The 12,434-nt window shown below is 42.6% G+C and overlaps 1 protein-coding gene across 1 annotated transcript; it reads left to right on the forward strand.

Annotated features, from left to right (window-relative positions):
• Positions 1–6,822: 6,822 nt before the first annotated feature.
• On the forward strand, positions 6,823–12,197 carry xbp1 (X-box binding protein 1). The gene is made up of 5 exons (XM_072247592.1): positions 6,823–7,134; positions 7,547–7,643; positions 7,991–8,110; positions 10,062–10,225; positions 11,922–12,197. The coding sequence occupies exons 1-5, from the start codon at positions 6,920–6,922 to the stop codon at positions 12,106–12,108; spliced, it is 783 nt and encodes a 260-aa protein (XP_072103693.1). The 5' UTR covers positions 6,823–6,919; the 3' UTR covers positions 12,109–12,197.
• Positions 12,198–12,434: the final 237 nt, after the last annotated feature.

A 12,434-nucleotide genomic window follows, 5' to 3' on the forward strand; every position in this document is an offset into this window, starting at 1 on the left:
AATTGCAAGATTGTGTAATTTATACATTCTTTGATGATAAATATACATTGACTCTTTGAATATTTGAATCTTCTGTGGATAGACATCTCTGACTCCAAAGCTAAAAAAATTCAGTAAAATGAACACATGCATTTCATCCAATGCAGGGGTTCCCAACCTGGTGTCCACGGAAACCTCAATTAATGGTAGGGGCCCATGGCATAAAAAAGGCTGGGAATGCCTGACCTCATGTCTCTTCCATCCAGGAAAAGCTGTTAAAATTGCAAAATACAACTTATACATAGGGCTCATAGAAGACTCTAATAATAGTGTCAGGTTCATGTATTAAGTCGTAATTCTCTTTAGAATTAATTTTATTGCTAAACTTACAGATAGGAGATTGGAACAACAATGAGAAATTGCTTTCTCCTTTAGTTAAAAAGTTATGCAAATCGTTGGAATAACTGTAGACCAATTATCAGCAATTTATCCTTTTAAGCTGCCACTCAACCAAATCCCTTGTGAACGGCTGAGTTTATGAGCAAAGCAAGAAGTTTTTAGGACTTCACAAAATGATCTACAGTATATCAAATACTTTAAAGTGTTATCGCAACTGCAGCATGAAGAAACACAATTGCCAATGCAAAGTACTATAGGGTCCTTTAATTATAAGATTATAGAGCATTTTGAAAAGTTGACATGAAGTAAGAGTGCTTTTATAAACTAGGATGAAAATGATTGGCTAATTGCTCTGCCAATCAAGCTCAGTGACCCAGGGCTATGGATGTCTATGACAGTTGTTATGTCCCTAATAACAAACATAGCCTCCACTGCATTTTTAAGGAGATATTTTTTCCTGCATTGGAAATAGTTGTAATTTCTGTTTCCTCCTCTCTTTAAATCTTAGATCAATTGATTGAGGTGCAGTAGATCTCCACCATATGGCCTAAATTTGTTAATAAGAATTCTATTTTGAAAGAGATAAAACTACCACCATGATGACTCAAACACTGCAGTATTTTGTTACAACACATGTGATGTAAACTCAGAACCTCTCTTCCACTGTGCCACGGTCACACAAGCAACTTAATCCTGGCAATTTCATATTTATGTAATAAATCACTATTGATTTGGACGTATGGCTTGCATTTCTAAACTATAAAATTGCATGTACTTCACTCTTCATATTAGAAATATCCAAGGACAATTAAGCATCATTAGATTTGTTAAGAGAAGGTTGAGTCTGATTGACTTCACTGAATCCTTTGTCAGTGAAGACACTGCATGTAAGACCTTTGTGGATTCTAGCAAGACTTTTGATAAGGTTCGGTTATCAGTAAATAAAATCATGGGTGATCCAGGAAAAGGAAGCAATGTCTTAGCTTCTTATGACATAGAGGGAGACTGGTTAGGGCATTGTATCTATCCCAGGTGATAATCTTATTTTTCTTATTCCCTCACTAATTCTCTGTAACTTGTTCTCTTCCCAGCTCCATCTACAGTAGGGGCAATTTGCAGTGGTCAATTAATCTGCCAACCAACCTACGCTTCTTTAGGATGTGGAGAAAGCAGGAGTACTCAAAGGAAACCCATGCAATCACAGGGAGAACATGCAAACTCGAGGTAGACAGCAGCAGTGGTTAGGATTGAAGCCAGAAGAATTGAACAGTGAGGCAGCTGCTCTGCCTCCTCCTCCACTCTGTTGCGCTTGTTGAAGTAATTGGATCCAAAACTGGCTCAGTAGGAGGAGGCAAAGATTGGATGGTTTCACAGGGTTCAGTACACAGCCCTTACCTTTTATATTATATAAAAGACACAGTAGTGTAATGTAGTGGTTAGCACAATACTTTACAGTACAGGGAAACTGTGTTCAATTCCCGCCACTACCTGTAAGGAGTTTGTACTTTCTCCCCGTGACCGTGTGGGTTTCCTCTGGGTGCTCTGGTTTCCTCCCACAGTCCCATTGGTAGGTTAATTGGTCATTGTAAGTTGCCCTGTGATTAGGCTCAGATTAAATTGGGGGAACGCTGGGTGGTACAGCTCGTAGGGCCTATTCTGCGCTGAATAAATAAGTAAGTAAATAAAATAGATAGATAGATAAATAAATACATACATACATAAATTAGTCCTAAAATAATGGACATTTATGAAGAAGTTCGCAATTGATACAGAAAATATTTGTGTAGCTGGCAGCAATGAGGAAAGCTTTAGAGTTCATGAAGACTTGGTTAATCTAATTAGTTGGACAGGAAAACAGCACTTGAAGCTTAAACCAGAGAAATGTGCAGTAATGCAAGGGGAAGGGACAGTGGATATGACAAGACAAAGGAATATTTAATAAGTGTGGAGACATAATAGTAGTAAAGGATCCTTGGAATAAATCAACAAAGGCTCTTGAAGATTGCAGTTTAGTCAAGAAGTTAGTTAAAGGAGCATTGAGGGATACTCTTCTGCTGACCAGTTGATGCACAGAATATGAGAGGAGGTAGGGGTGCGTGGGGTTATGCTAAAATTCTACATTTCAAAGTCTTGCTTATCCAGTATTTATGCATCTGGAATTCTCATGCAGCAGGCAAAAATTTCTAAGAATATTAAGCAAAAATGTAAGTTTGAATTATATTTCAAGTGTACTGCAGAGGAAGTGTGAAAAGACATATTAGTTCATGTGTCTATGTAAGGGTACTGCATTTGTAAATAGGCTAAAAAGCAGCAACATCCTTTTTTAAAATGGTGAGTACAGTTATCTTGATTTATTTTTGTTGTGCTTACAGTAAACTGTTGATCTTTAAAATATACAGAGGTCTTGCAGTGTAAACTAACATTTAAAGGGGAAAGGAGATGGCATATATATTTCAGCAATTTATCTCTAGGTTTTGTATAGAATAGTGGTATGTACTGTACAGTGAACAATTTGAGCAATTCTCTTGCAACTGGCATATTCAAACAAGTTGCACAGTATTACAACATACTGTAATACTCTCGGCTCTCAGACAAACGTGAAGAAAATACAGTGTGCATTTAACAAGACTACACTTTGAGTGTTGTGTATGATTCTGCTTGACACATTACATGAACGATATGATTGCACTAGAGAGGAAGAAGGGGATATTTAGGAGGATATTGCCGGCAGTGGAAATTTTTATTTATTATTATTTAGAGTAGAAAACTCAGGATGTCTTCTTTGGGGCCCAAGAGACCTTGAGGAGTCAACTGAGATACAGAAAGTGATGAGGGACTTACTTCTGTTCGTACAGGGTCAAAAACCATGGAGCATCAGTTTAAGGTAGTTGATTGAAGGGGAAGGGAACTGAAGAGGAAATATTATTGCACCCAGTGGGTGGTAGGATCTGGAACTTGAACAGCCATGATGTGCAAGGCTACAGACCAACTGATGGAAAGCGGGATGAGTTAAGTAAATTTTTCAACCAGCATGACGTGATGGGAAGAGTGGACTTGTTCTGTGTTGTGAATTTTCTTTGTTGCAATGATCTTTCTGGGCCTTCAACGAATCTACTCACATATTCTTCTTCTTAGGCCCATCACCCCTGCTGGGGTTAGGTTGCCAACAGCAGATTGCTGTCCTCTGTCCTGGGTCAATCTTTCAGGTTGATCCCTGGTGGCTAGGCGAGGGCCAGGGATGAGGTCTTTGGTGCTACTTTTGGTAAATCTGCAGCTCTGTGTTTTTAACGGGATGGGTTTGCTAGCCCCATGCCCCAGCCTCCTCCTTTCTCAGCCAGGCCTGGGACTGACGGTGCTGAAGTTAGTTACACGTTACCTCATGTATATTTATCCACATTGCTGAGGAACACATTCTGAGCTTGTGGCCTTGGCTGTTGAGGCTGGGGGCCCGTGGTAAGGGCTCAATCTATTGCTATAAACTTTCTTCCTTACCCTTCCGCCCCACATTCACTGAGTGCTGTTGGACCTGTCCTCAGTGTCAATTCACAAGAAGTGTTCGTGTAGTCCATGGCATGGAAGTGGTTGAGAGAGGTGTTCTACCCCTGTACTCTGCAATATTTTATGCGTACCCGAAGAAACCTTCTATGACTAGTGAAATTGGCCCCTTTGGAGGGGTATGATATCTCTTCTAAATTCCATCAGCAGCAATCAATTTGGATGTGCTTACTTTAATTTAATATCCTTTGCTTATTTTTTTTTAGGAATAACACTTTTCCATTGATTTTTGTTGACTGACGCCATGGCAAATGTACCCTCAACGTGACTGGCACACTTCCATCATCCCGCGCTGGTGCCTGCCTTTAGCTCATTAAGTGCAAACCCACTGATACATAATGGCACAAAGTCCATTGTTCACAAAGCACAAATCCTCCTGAGTGACAGCAGTTGTCCTGCCACTGCCATCAGCACTGAGAACTGCTGAGCCACTGGAGAGGCAACGTCTGCTTCCTCAAAGAGGTTAAGAGAGGCATGTTTGAGATGCACAAAATGATGAGGGATGTAGATAGAGTAGACTGCAGGAAAAATTTCCTGCTATCAGAGATGGGTAAAACCAGAGTACATAAACTTAAGGTAAGGACCAATAGTTTTCGAAGGGAACTGAAGACGTCTTATTTCACTCAAAGTGTGGCAAGTTTCTGGAATACACTGAGTGGTGGAAGCAGAGTCCCTGACAGCATTTAAAATATGTTAAGACCCAACACTAGAATTGCCCAAGCATAGAAGATTATGGATTAATTGCTGAAAGATGTCCATTGGTCAGCTTGGAGGTGCTGGGTCAAATGGTCTGTTCCATACTATCATCCAGATAGGACAGTTAACGTTAGTATTGCATCAGACTACAAGAATAAGGTAACATCTTTCCAACCAATTTTTGTACAATGCCCCCTCATGGAATCTTGATACACACATGACTGTGCGGCAAAGCACAGCTCTCCTGCAATATACAAATTCGCCAATTGTTGTTGGATGAATTACAGGTGGTGAGTTAGCTTACCAGCGTGAAGTAGGATACCTGTCTGAGTGTTGCAGCGACAGAAATCTCCCGCTCAGGATCAGGTAAACTGAAGATCCGACTGTTGACTTCGGGAAGGGGAAGGAGGCTGAATGTATATCAGACTACACCGGGTGTGGGGGGGGGGGGATTGGCTGTGAAGGGGAGCAGCAGCTTTAAATTCCTGGGCATTAACACATCTGATGTTCTGTCCTGGGCCCAGAACATTGATGCAATCAATCGCAAGGAAGGGGTACCAGCATCTTTACTTCTTTAGGAAGTTCAGGAGGTTTGGCACTCTAACAAACCTACAAATATACATTGTAAGTTCCCTGACTGGCTGTATGAAGGTATTTCAAATGCACTGAAACATAAGAAACTGCTGAGTTGTGGACTCAGCCCAATACATGATGGGCCATCCCCCTCCCCCACCATCAGTACTGTCTACAGCTTCAGCTGTTCTGTTCTTGAATCAACCAACACAACCTTAATTATGCAAACACGAGGAACTCTGCAGATGCTGGAAATTCAAGCAACACACATCAAAGTTGCTGGTGAACGCAGCAGGCCAGGCAGCATCTCTAGGAAGAGGTGCACCTCTTCCTGATGAAGGGTCTCGGCCTGGAAGGTCGACTGTACCTCTTCCTAGAGATGCTGCCTGGCCTGCTGCATTCACCAGCAACGTTGATGTGTGTTACAACCTTAATCACTAGAGTTTAACAACACTTTGACTATTTTGTGCTAAAATAGAACTTTATGTTCCAATTCTGCTCTTTGTTGTAAAATTTGTGAATAATTTATGTTTAATTTGTTTTTCTTGTGAATGCTGCTTATATGATGACATGTGTCCCTGGTGTCGCTGCAAGTTTCTCGTCGCACCTGTTCACACAGGTGCTTGTGCTTATGACAATAAACTTGTCTTTGACTTTATTTGGCACATTTGGAGTCGGTCAACGCAAAAGGAGCGATTCCATACGGAAGACTTTCAGTTTTTGTGTGGCGAGGTGGAACTGGACGTAACCATGTGGTAGTTTCGAGGACGGCTTCTCGGTTCTAAGGGAACAGTTCAGCAAGTGTAGTTGTGTTTTCAACCACTGACCACTCTCAGAAAATGCGCATTTTTGATGAAGTTAGTGAAGCGCCAGCGCAAATTATATTCAGCTATATTGCCCAGTCTTTGCTTTTAGAATACAAATACCGTCTGGCTGATCTTACAACGCTTGACATTAACATAAAAAAACGCCGCCAATGGAAATGCAGTAGGATGATGCAACATCCCGGACTACCGAGGAAATACTGAACAGTGATCTGTCCAAAGTCGGCAGTGGAGTGGAAATACTTCTCTTACAGGCGATTGAATCATTCTGACCACCGTCAGGGCATAGAATATTGAACACTACAGTACCTTTGGCAGACAATTTGCGTCGACCGTTTAATCTGTTTAGAGATCAATCTAACCCTTCCCTCTGGGAACTCCCAGAACTTTACACGAAATATATAGATATATAAAATGAACTCTTCATATAAAACCATTATGCAGAAAATATATAAAATACTGAATTTATTGTTATTGATCTGTGACATACATTTGCACACTTATCTAATGTATAAGTGTATCACCCTTACAGTAAAATTGGGATTATATACTATTAGTATTTAGAAATGTGTGTGTGCTACACTGATAAATACTATACTACACAGGGATTACATGTACATATTAAAGCACCCTACGCAATTGCTTGCGGAGATTGAGGGCACTTTAACAAACAAGGTCTGACGCCATCTGAGCCTTTGCTTTCATCATTACATCTCCGCTGTGACCAATCACACGGCAGCGAGTGGGCGTTTCGCCGGCTGTTCCGCCAATGGTATTTAAACACGTTGCATTGAAATTGACCCACGATCGCGGGGTTAGAACAGACTGTCTTGGCGTCTAATTAGGTCGCCGGTTATCCCGACTCCGGTAGCGCTCCTGGTTCACCCGACGCGATGGTGGCGGTGATGCCGGCGGGCTCGGCCAAGGTCCTGCTGATCCCGGGAGGGAAGCAGAAGGGGCCGGAGGTCAGCCGGCATGTGTCGGTGGTGTACCCCGCCCAGGGCGGCTCGCCGCACGGTCATTCCCTGCCGTCGGCCGCCGCCGGCCACCCTCAGCGCAAGAGGCAGCGGCTGACCCACCTCAGCCCGGAGGAGAAAGCGCTGCGGAGGTAGGAAGTTGGGCAAAAGGTGCCACCCCTCTTTGCCCGCTGTCCGGGCACGGAACCGGCTGTCAGCGGGCAATTGGCAATGTAGTGGAACCTACAGAGGGGTGGAATAAGTTGCAGTTTGGGGGGAATCGCCAGCTTGGTGCTGAACTAGGTGCGGCAGAAGCCGCTGGTTTGTCCCGGTAATGTCTGTCTCTTTAATGCCTGCGTGGCAAGTCAGCCGGGGCTTGCGCAACGCCCTCCCAGTCTCTCGCTCGCCATGTCCGTCCCCATTGTCCCATCGCTGCAGAAACAGGACCGCGTTTCCTATCACAAATTCGTTCTTGAACGTATTTGGAAGTTTTCTAGCGATTATTCTGTGTTCCGTCTCGGGCGTGGCAATGAGTTTAACGATGGGTTTGTCCTTTGTAAAAAGGAAGCTGAAAAACCGAGTGGCGGCGCAGACGGCCCGGGACAGGAAGAAAGCTCGCATGTCCGAACTGGAGGAGCAGGTGTCGGAGATGGAATCCGAGGTAAGCGGCCGGCGTCGCCCCCGCTACCGTTCAGGTCGTTTCTTGCCTCCGGGCCTTATGGCCGCCACCACGCTACAGCCGGCATGGGTCGATGGTCTACCTCCGCTACAGTTAATCCAAGTTCGGTTACTGTCATGTCTAAACACAATAGGGAAAACTTTGCGTGTCACTCCAGACAGGAGATCGGTGGGGGTAAGAAAATTCTCCCAGCTGGGCACCTAAGCCATATTTCAACGAGTTCTCACCAGGGATTCTGGAACTGAAGCGTTGACTGCGTAGATTTCGTATGCAATTTTGATGAAGTTTCTATTAGCTGTAGGTTTTAAAATTAATTTATTTGCCTCTAGAATCAAAAATTGCTAATTGAGAACAGACTTCTGCATGAGAAGACGCACAGTCTGCTGACAGAGAACCAAGAACTCCGGCAGAGACTGGGAATGGAAGTTCTTGATACAGAAAAAGAGAAGGTATTCAGAGCTTGTGCCTTATCTCAATGGGAAGGTTGGCTAATGTATTGCCCACTCATTCGATACAGCTGTGTTCAGTCCCAGGAGAGTAGTGAATTAATTTTTTGCCTATATTCTAGAGAGTTTCTGGGAAGGTAGCTGTCTGAAACTTAATGACTGCTAAGTGGACAACCAGGAAAGGGATTTGCATATCCGTATTTGCTAATGCTTTTTCATACCTGTGGCTTGGCGGCTTGCCAACTTCCAGAGTGGGTTATTTCCATAAAACACCAGTACAATCAATTTTTTTAGCCCCTTTTGACAAATATTTTTAGCTTATTTCTGTTGAAGTGCTGTTTACTGTCACCATACCCTTTATGCCAGCTTTACAGAGCCACTGATGTTGGTCAAAACTTGTAAGTTACTTGGAATAATACATCTGACACTATAGAACTGTGTGGATATCAAATACGAATCAAGATTTTATACACATTACCATATCCCTCTACTATAGTTTCCTGATTCTCAACCTACTCTTCACCATCCACTTATTCCCCAAATAAAATGTTCATCTGTTTACTCCAGCTTAACAGATGGTCTTGAATCTGAGCTCCTCTGATATCCAGATTTGCACAGCATTCCCCTCTATGCTCTGGATGTAATGGGGCATTGTTACATTTAAATGGTAGATCAATTTCCCCAAGAGTTGGGTTTTCAATTTTTTTGATAGTTCTAAAGTCTCTTATGTAGAGATAGAGCATGGTAACTGGCCCTTCTACTCAGGTGAACCTGGTTACACCATGTGACCAATTAACCACTAACCTCACATTTTTGAGAGGTGATAGGAAACCAGAGAACTTGGAGGAAACCATGAGGTCATGGGGAGAACGTACAAACTCCCTACAGTGGCAGAATTGAATCCCGGTCGCCGATGCTGTATAGTGTTGCACTACATTCTGTTCAATTGCCTCATTCTCTGGATTACATTGATCTTGCATGTGCTCTGTTGTGATTTTAATTGAGTAGTTAGGATTTTAAAAAAAACCTACAGCACAATACAGGCCCTTCAGCCCACAAAGCTGTGCTGATCATGTCCTTGCCTTAGAAATTACCCATAGCTCTCTATTTTTCTGAGCTCCATGTGCCTATCCAGGAGTCTCTTAAAAGACCCTATTGTATCTGCCTTCACCACTATCGCAGGCAGCCCATTCCATGCAGTCATCACTTTGTATTATTTTTTAGAAAAACACAACAACAAACAACAGCAACAACAATGTGCCCCTGACATCTCCTCTGTACTTGAGGATCATGAATAGTCCTGCTGATTCCCACTGAATTAAGTATTGAGTGGAAAAGGCTTTGAAATGTAATGAAGATTGCAAGGGAAGCAAGTTGAATGAGGACATGAGAAAGGTTGAGTACAGGGAGCCTATACTATGAGAATGAAGCATTGAAATCCAGAATCTAGCACTGCACTGTGAGACTAGAGTGTAAATATCCTGGCAAATGCTTGTATTCAGGCTAGCTTGAATGAAGTGCCAAATCTTGTACTGCATTTTGGTCGCTATTTGGAACAAATTCTTAAATTTGCCCAACTACTGCAGTCTGCTTTTTGAGAAACAGGATTTTTAGCCAAGCTTTTAGTTGTTTTCGTGCATCTTTATGCTAAATGTTTTAATTGAACTGTTAAGAGTTCTGGATTTTTTTAGTTCATTTGTGTAGATGGTGGACAGCCATTAACTTTTTCCAGTGCAGAAATGTTTAATATGCAGCATTAAGAAACTAAGATGGCACATGGGTGATAGTAAAATGGACTATCAAGGTTAGATTAATCTTGGAGTAGGTTTAAAGGTTAGCAGAACACGGGCTTGGAGGGTCTGTAGTGTGCTGTTATTTTCTATTAAAAGTGCTGTGCAAATGGTAACTTTTAATGTTTAGTGGCATGACTAAGGCTCTTTCCTTTCCTGTGCAGGTACTTCTACAGGCCAGGGTGGATGAAATCAGCATGGCGACCGGGTCAGCTGAGTCCGCAGCACTCAGACTACGTGTGCCTCTGCAGCAGGTGCAGGCCCAGTTGTCCGCCATGTTGACTCCTTCCACGTGGATACTGACAGCATTGACTCTTCAGACTCTGAGGTGAGTGCCTGGGAGGGATTAGGTTGGGTTCAGGGTCAATGTCCAGCACGAAATTAAATTGACCCCCAGTCTCGATGCCAAAAGACCATGGTACATTAATTATAATGCTGCCCAAGATATTCATAAGCTACCTCTGTCTAAACTGCTGTCCAACAAAAATCTTAATGGAAGCCACTCCTGGAACAGGGCTTCTCATGGACCTGTTGCTGAATGCTGTTGGTCTATGGTGTTTTTATATATTAAAGTTGTTGGGGACCTGTCTTAGAAGCTTCTTGATGCAGGCTAAATGGAGCTTGTGTGATATCATTATCCTGTCATGATATGAATTTTTGGAGCTGGTGTATGTCACGTGCTAAGGTGTGAAAAGCCAGATCAGGCCATTGCACATTGCATTGATAGTATAAGGTAAACCAGTGTTAGAGCTACAGAAGTGCAGTGCGGTTACACCAATAAGGTACAAGAACATACTGGTATCTTGCTGATTGTGGGAGTGTATTCTGGCATTTGGTTGTTGAAGTTAATATTTTACCATATAACCATCTTTAGACCTGAATGTAGATTCAATTTGTTGGTTTTCCTGGAGCTGTGGGCACCAGTTAATTGAAAACCACACAAAGCTGATTAACGTTCATTGTGGGTGCTTGGAGTGTCGGTAAAAAGGTGGTGCGAAAATTGTATGTAATTCAAAGCAAGCAATGTAGATACTCTGTAACTAGAATTGGTCTTTTAGCATATAAAATGCATGTAATTCTGGGTCGAACAGGCCTCCTCCACTGAGTCTTGTTGAATAAACACTAGCTTCACTGCTTCTGGCTTCATGTTACAATGCTTTTTTAGAGGGGGTAAAATATACCAGACAAAGTTAGTGGTGGAAGTGAGCAGCAACAGAACACTGGTTAGAAGATGTGGTCCAGGGTGGCTTTCAAAGTCTAGAGGAGCAGATGCTGTTGAAAAGGGATATTAAGTAGAGAAGATAGCATCTGCAACTAAATGTGAAGATGGGGGATGCCCCAAATGTGCACCTGACATCTGCAGTTGGGGAGAATGTTATTAAGATCCCAGCCATACTGGGTTTAATAGCTGGTGTTGGAAACAATTTTTGTACTTCTGCCTAATACATGCAATCAGTACATAATGTGTTGCCCTGCTATCCTCCCTTGCAGAAGGCCATGCACAAACCCTGCTTAAACACTGGCAAAAATCCATCTGGATGAAATTGTAATTGGATTCTTAATTGCATTCAATTTGCACTGAATGTTAACCTAGTTCTACTGACAGCTTCCCTACTTGTCTAAATAGTTGTCCATATGGGCTAAATTTTCCACATCTTCAGTCAAAATGAATATGATTTTCTTTAGTCAATGACTTAAATCGCTATCTAAAGGAAACTCCCTCAGGAGAATCAGACTAGCTGGTATTTCTTGTACTAGATAAGTCTTTTAATGTTGTCCTTGTAGAACTTAAGCCTGTAGGGACATGCTGTACCGCACATCTCAAATTATTGGTTATGAACCTGAGCAAATTAATTCTGGAGATGTCTTGTGGATAAACTTTGTCCCACTATTTGAGCAAGGAACCAACTAGGCTGATATGTTTTTGCTTTGGGGGTATTAGATGTGTATATAATTTGGACAGCTTCAATGTTCAGTTTAAAAAATCTTTTCTTAGAAATCTAACTGACTTCATTTCTTTCCAGTCTGATCTCTTCCTGGGTATTCTGGACTATTTTGATCCAGAAACCTTGCTTCGGCTCACCGAAGAAGAGTCCAGGCCCTTTGAGTTGGGAGAGTGTGCCTACAGTGAAAGCATTGGGTCATTACCGGCCTCCACCTCTGTACCTCTGGGGTCCTCACCAACAAAGCTGGAAGCCATTAATGAAATGATACACTTTGACCACTTCTACCACAAGCCACTGGCTGAGGCCAGCATTGTCCAGAGCAGCGAAACTGCCATCAAAGTTGAGCAAACGTCTTTTAATGGCACCAGTGAAGTGATTGCAGAAGCCCCTTTACAAATGGAACTCAAACAGGAACCCTTGGAAGATGAGTTCATTACAGAACTGCAGCATGCAAACAACCTTGCATCCAGGCAATATCAAGAAAAGCCCATGTGTCTCTTAGATTATCGTGATTCTGACTATGAAGGGTCTGTGTCCCCTCTAACTGACATGTCCTCCCCACTATCTCTGGGCAACAGCTGGGAGGACACT

The sequence above is a fragment of the Mobula birostris genome, chromosome 31 (assembly GCF_030028105.1).
Source record: "Mobula birostris isolate sMobBir1 chromosome 31, sMobBir1.hap1, whole genome shotgun sequence".
NCBI lineage: Eukaryota > Metazoa > Chordata > Chondrichthyes > Myliobatiformes > Myliobatidae > Mobula > Mobula birostris.

Coding starts and splice junctions, on each gene's coding strand:
- xbp1 (XM_072247592.1), top strand. CDS start 6,920: ATGGTGGCGGTGATGCCGGCGGGCTCGGCCAAGGTCCTGCTGATCCCG. Junction 7,644..7,990: donor TGTCGGAGATGGAATCCGAG/GTAAGCGGCCGG, acceptor ATTTGCCTCTAG/AATCAAAAATTGCTAATTGA. Junction 8,111..10,061: donor TTGATACAGAAAAAGAGAAG/GTATTCAGAGCT, acceptor TTTCCTGTGCAG/GTACTTCTACAGGCCAGGGT.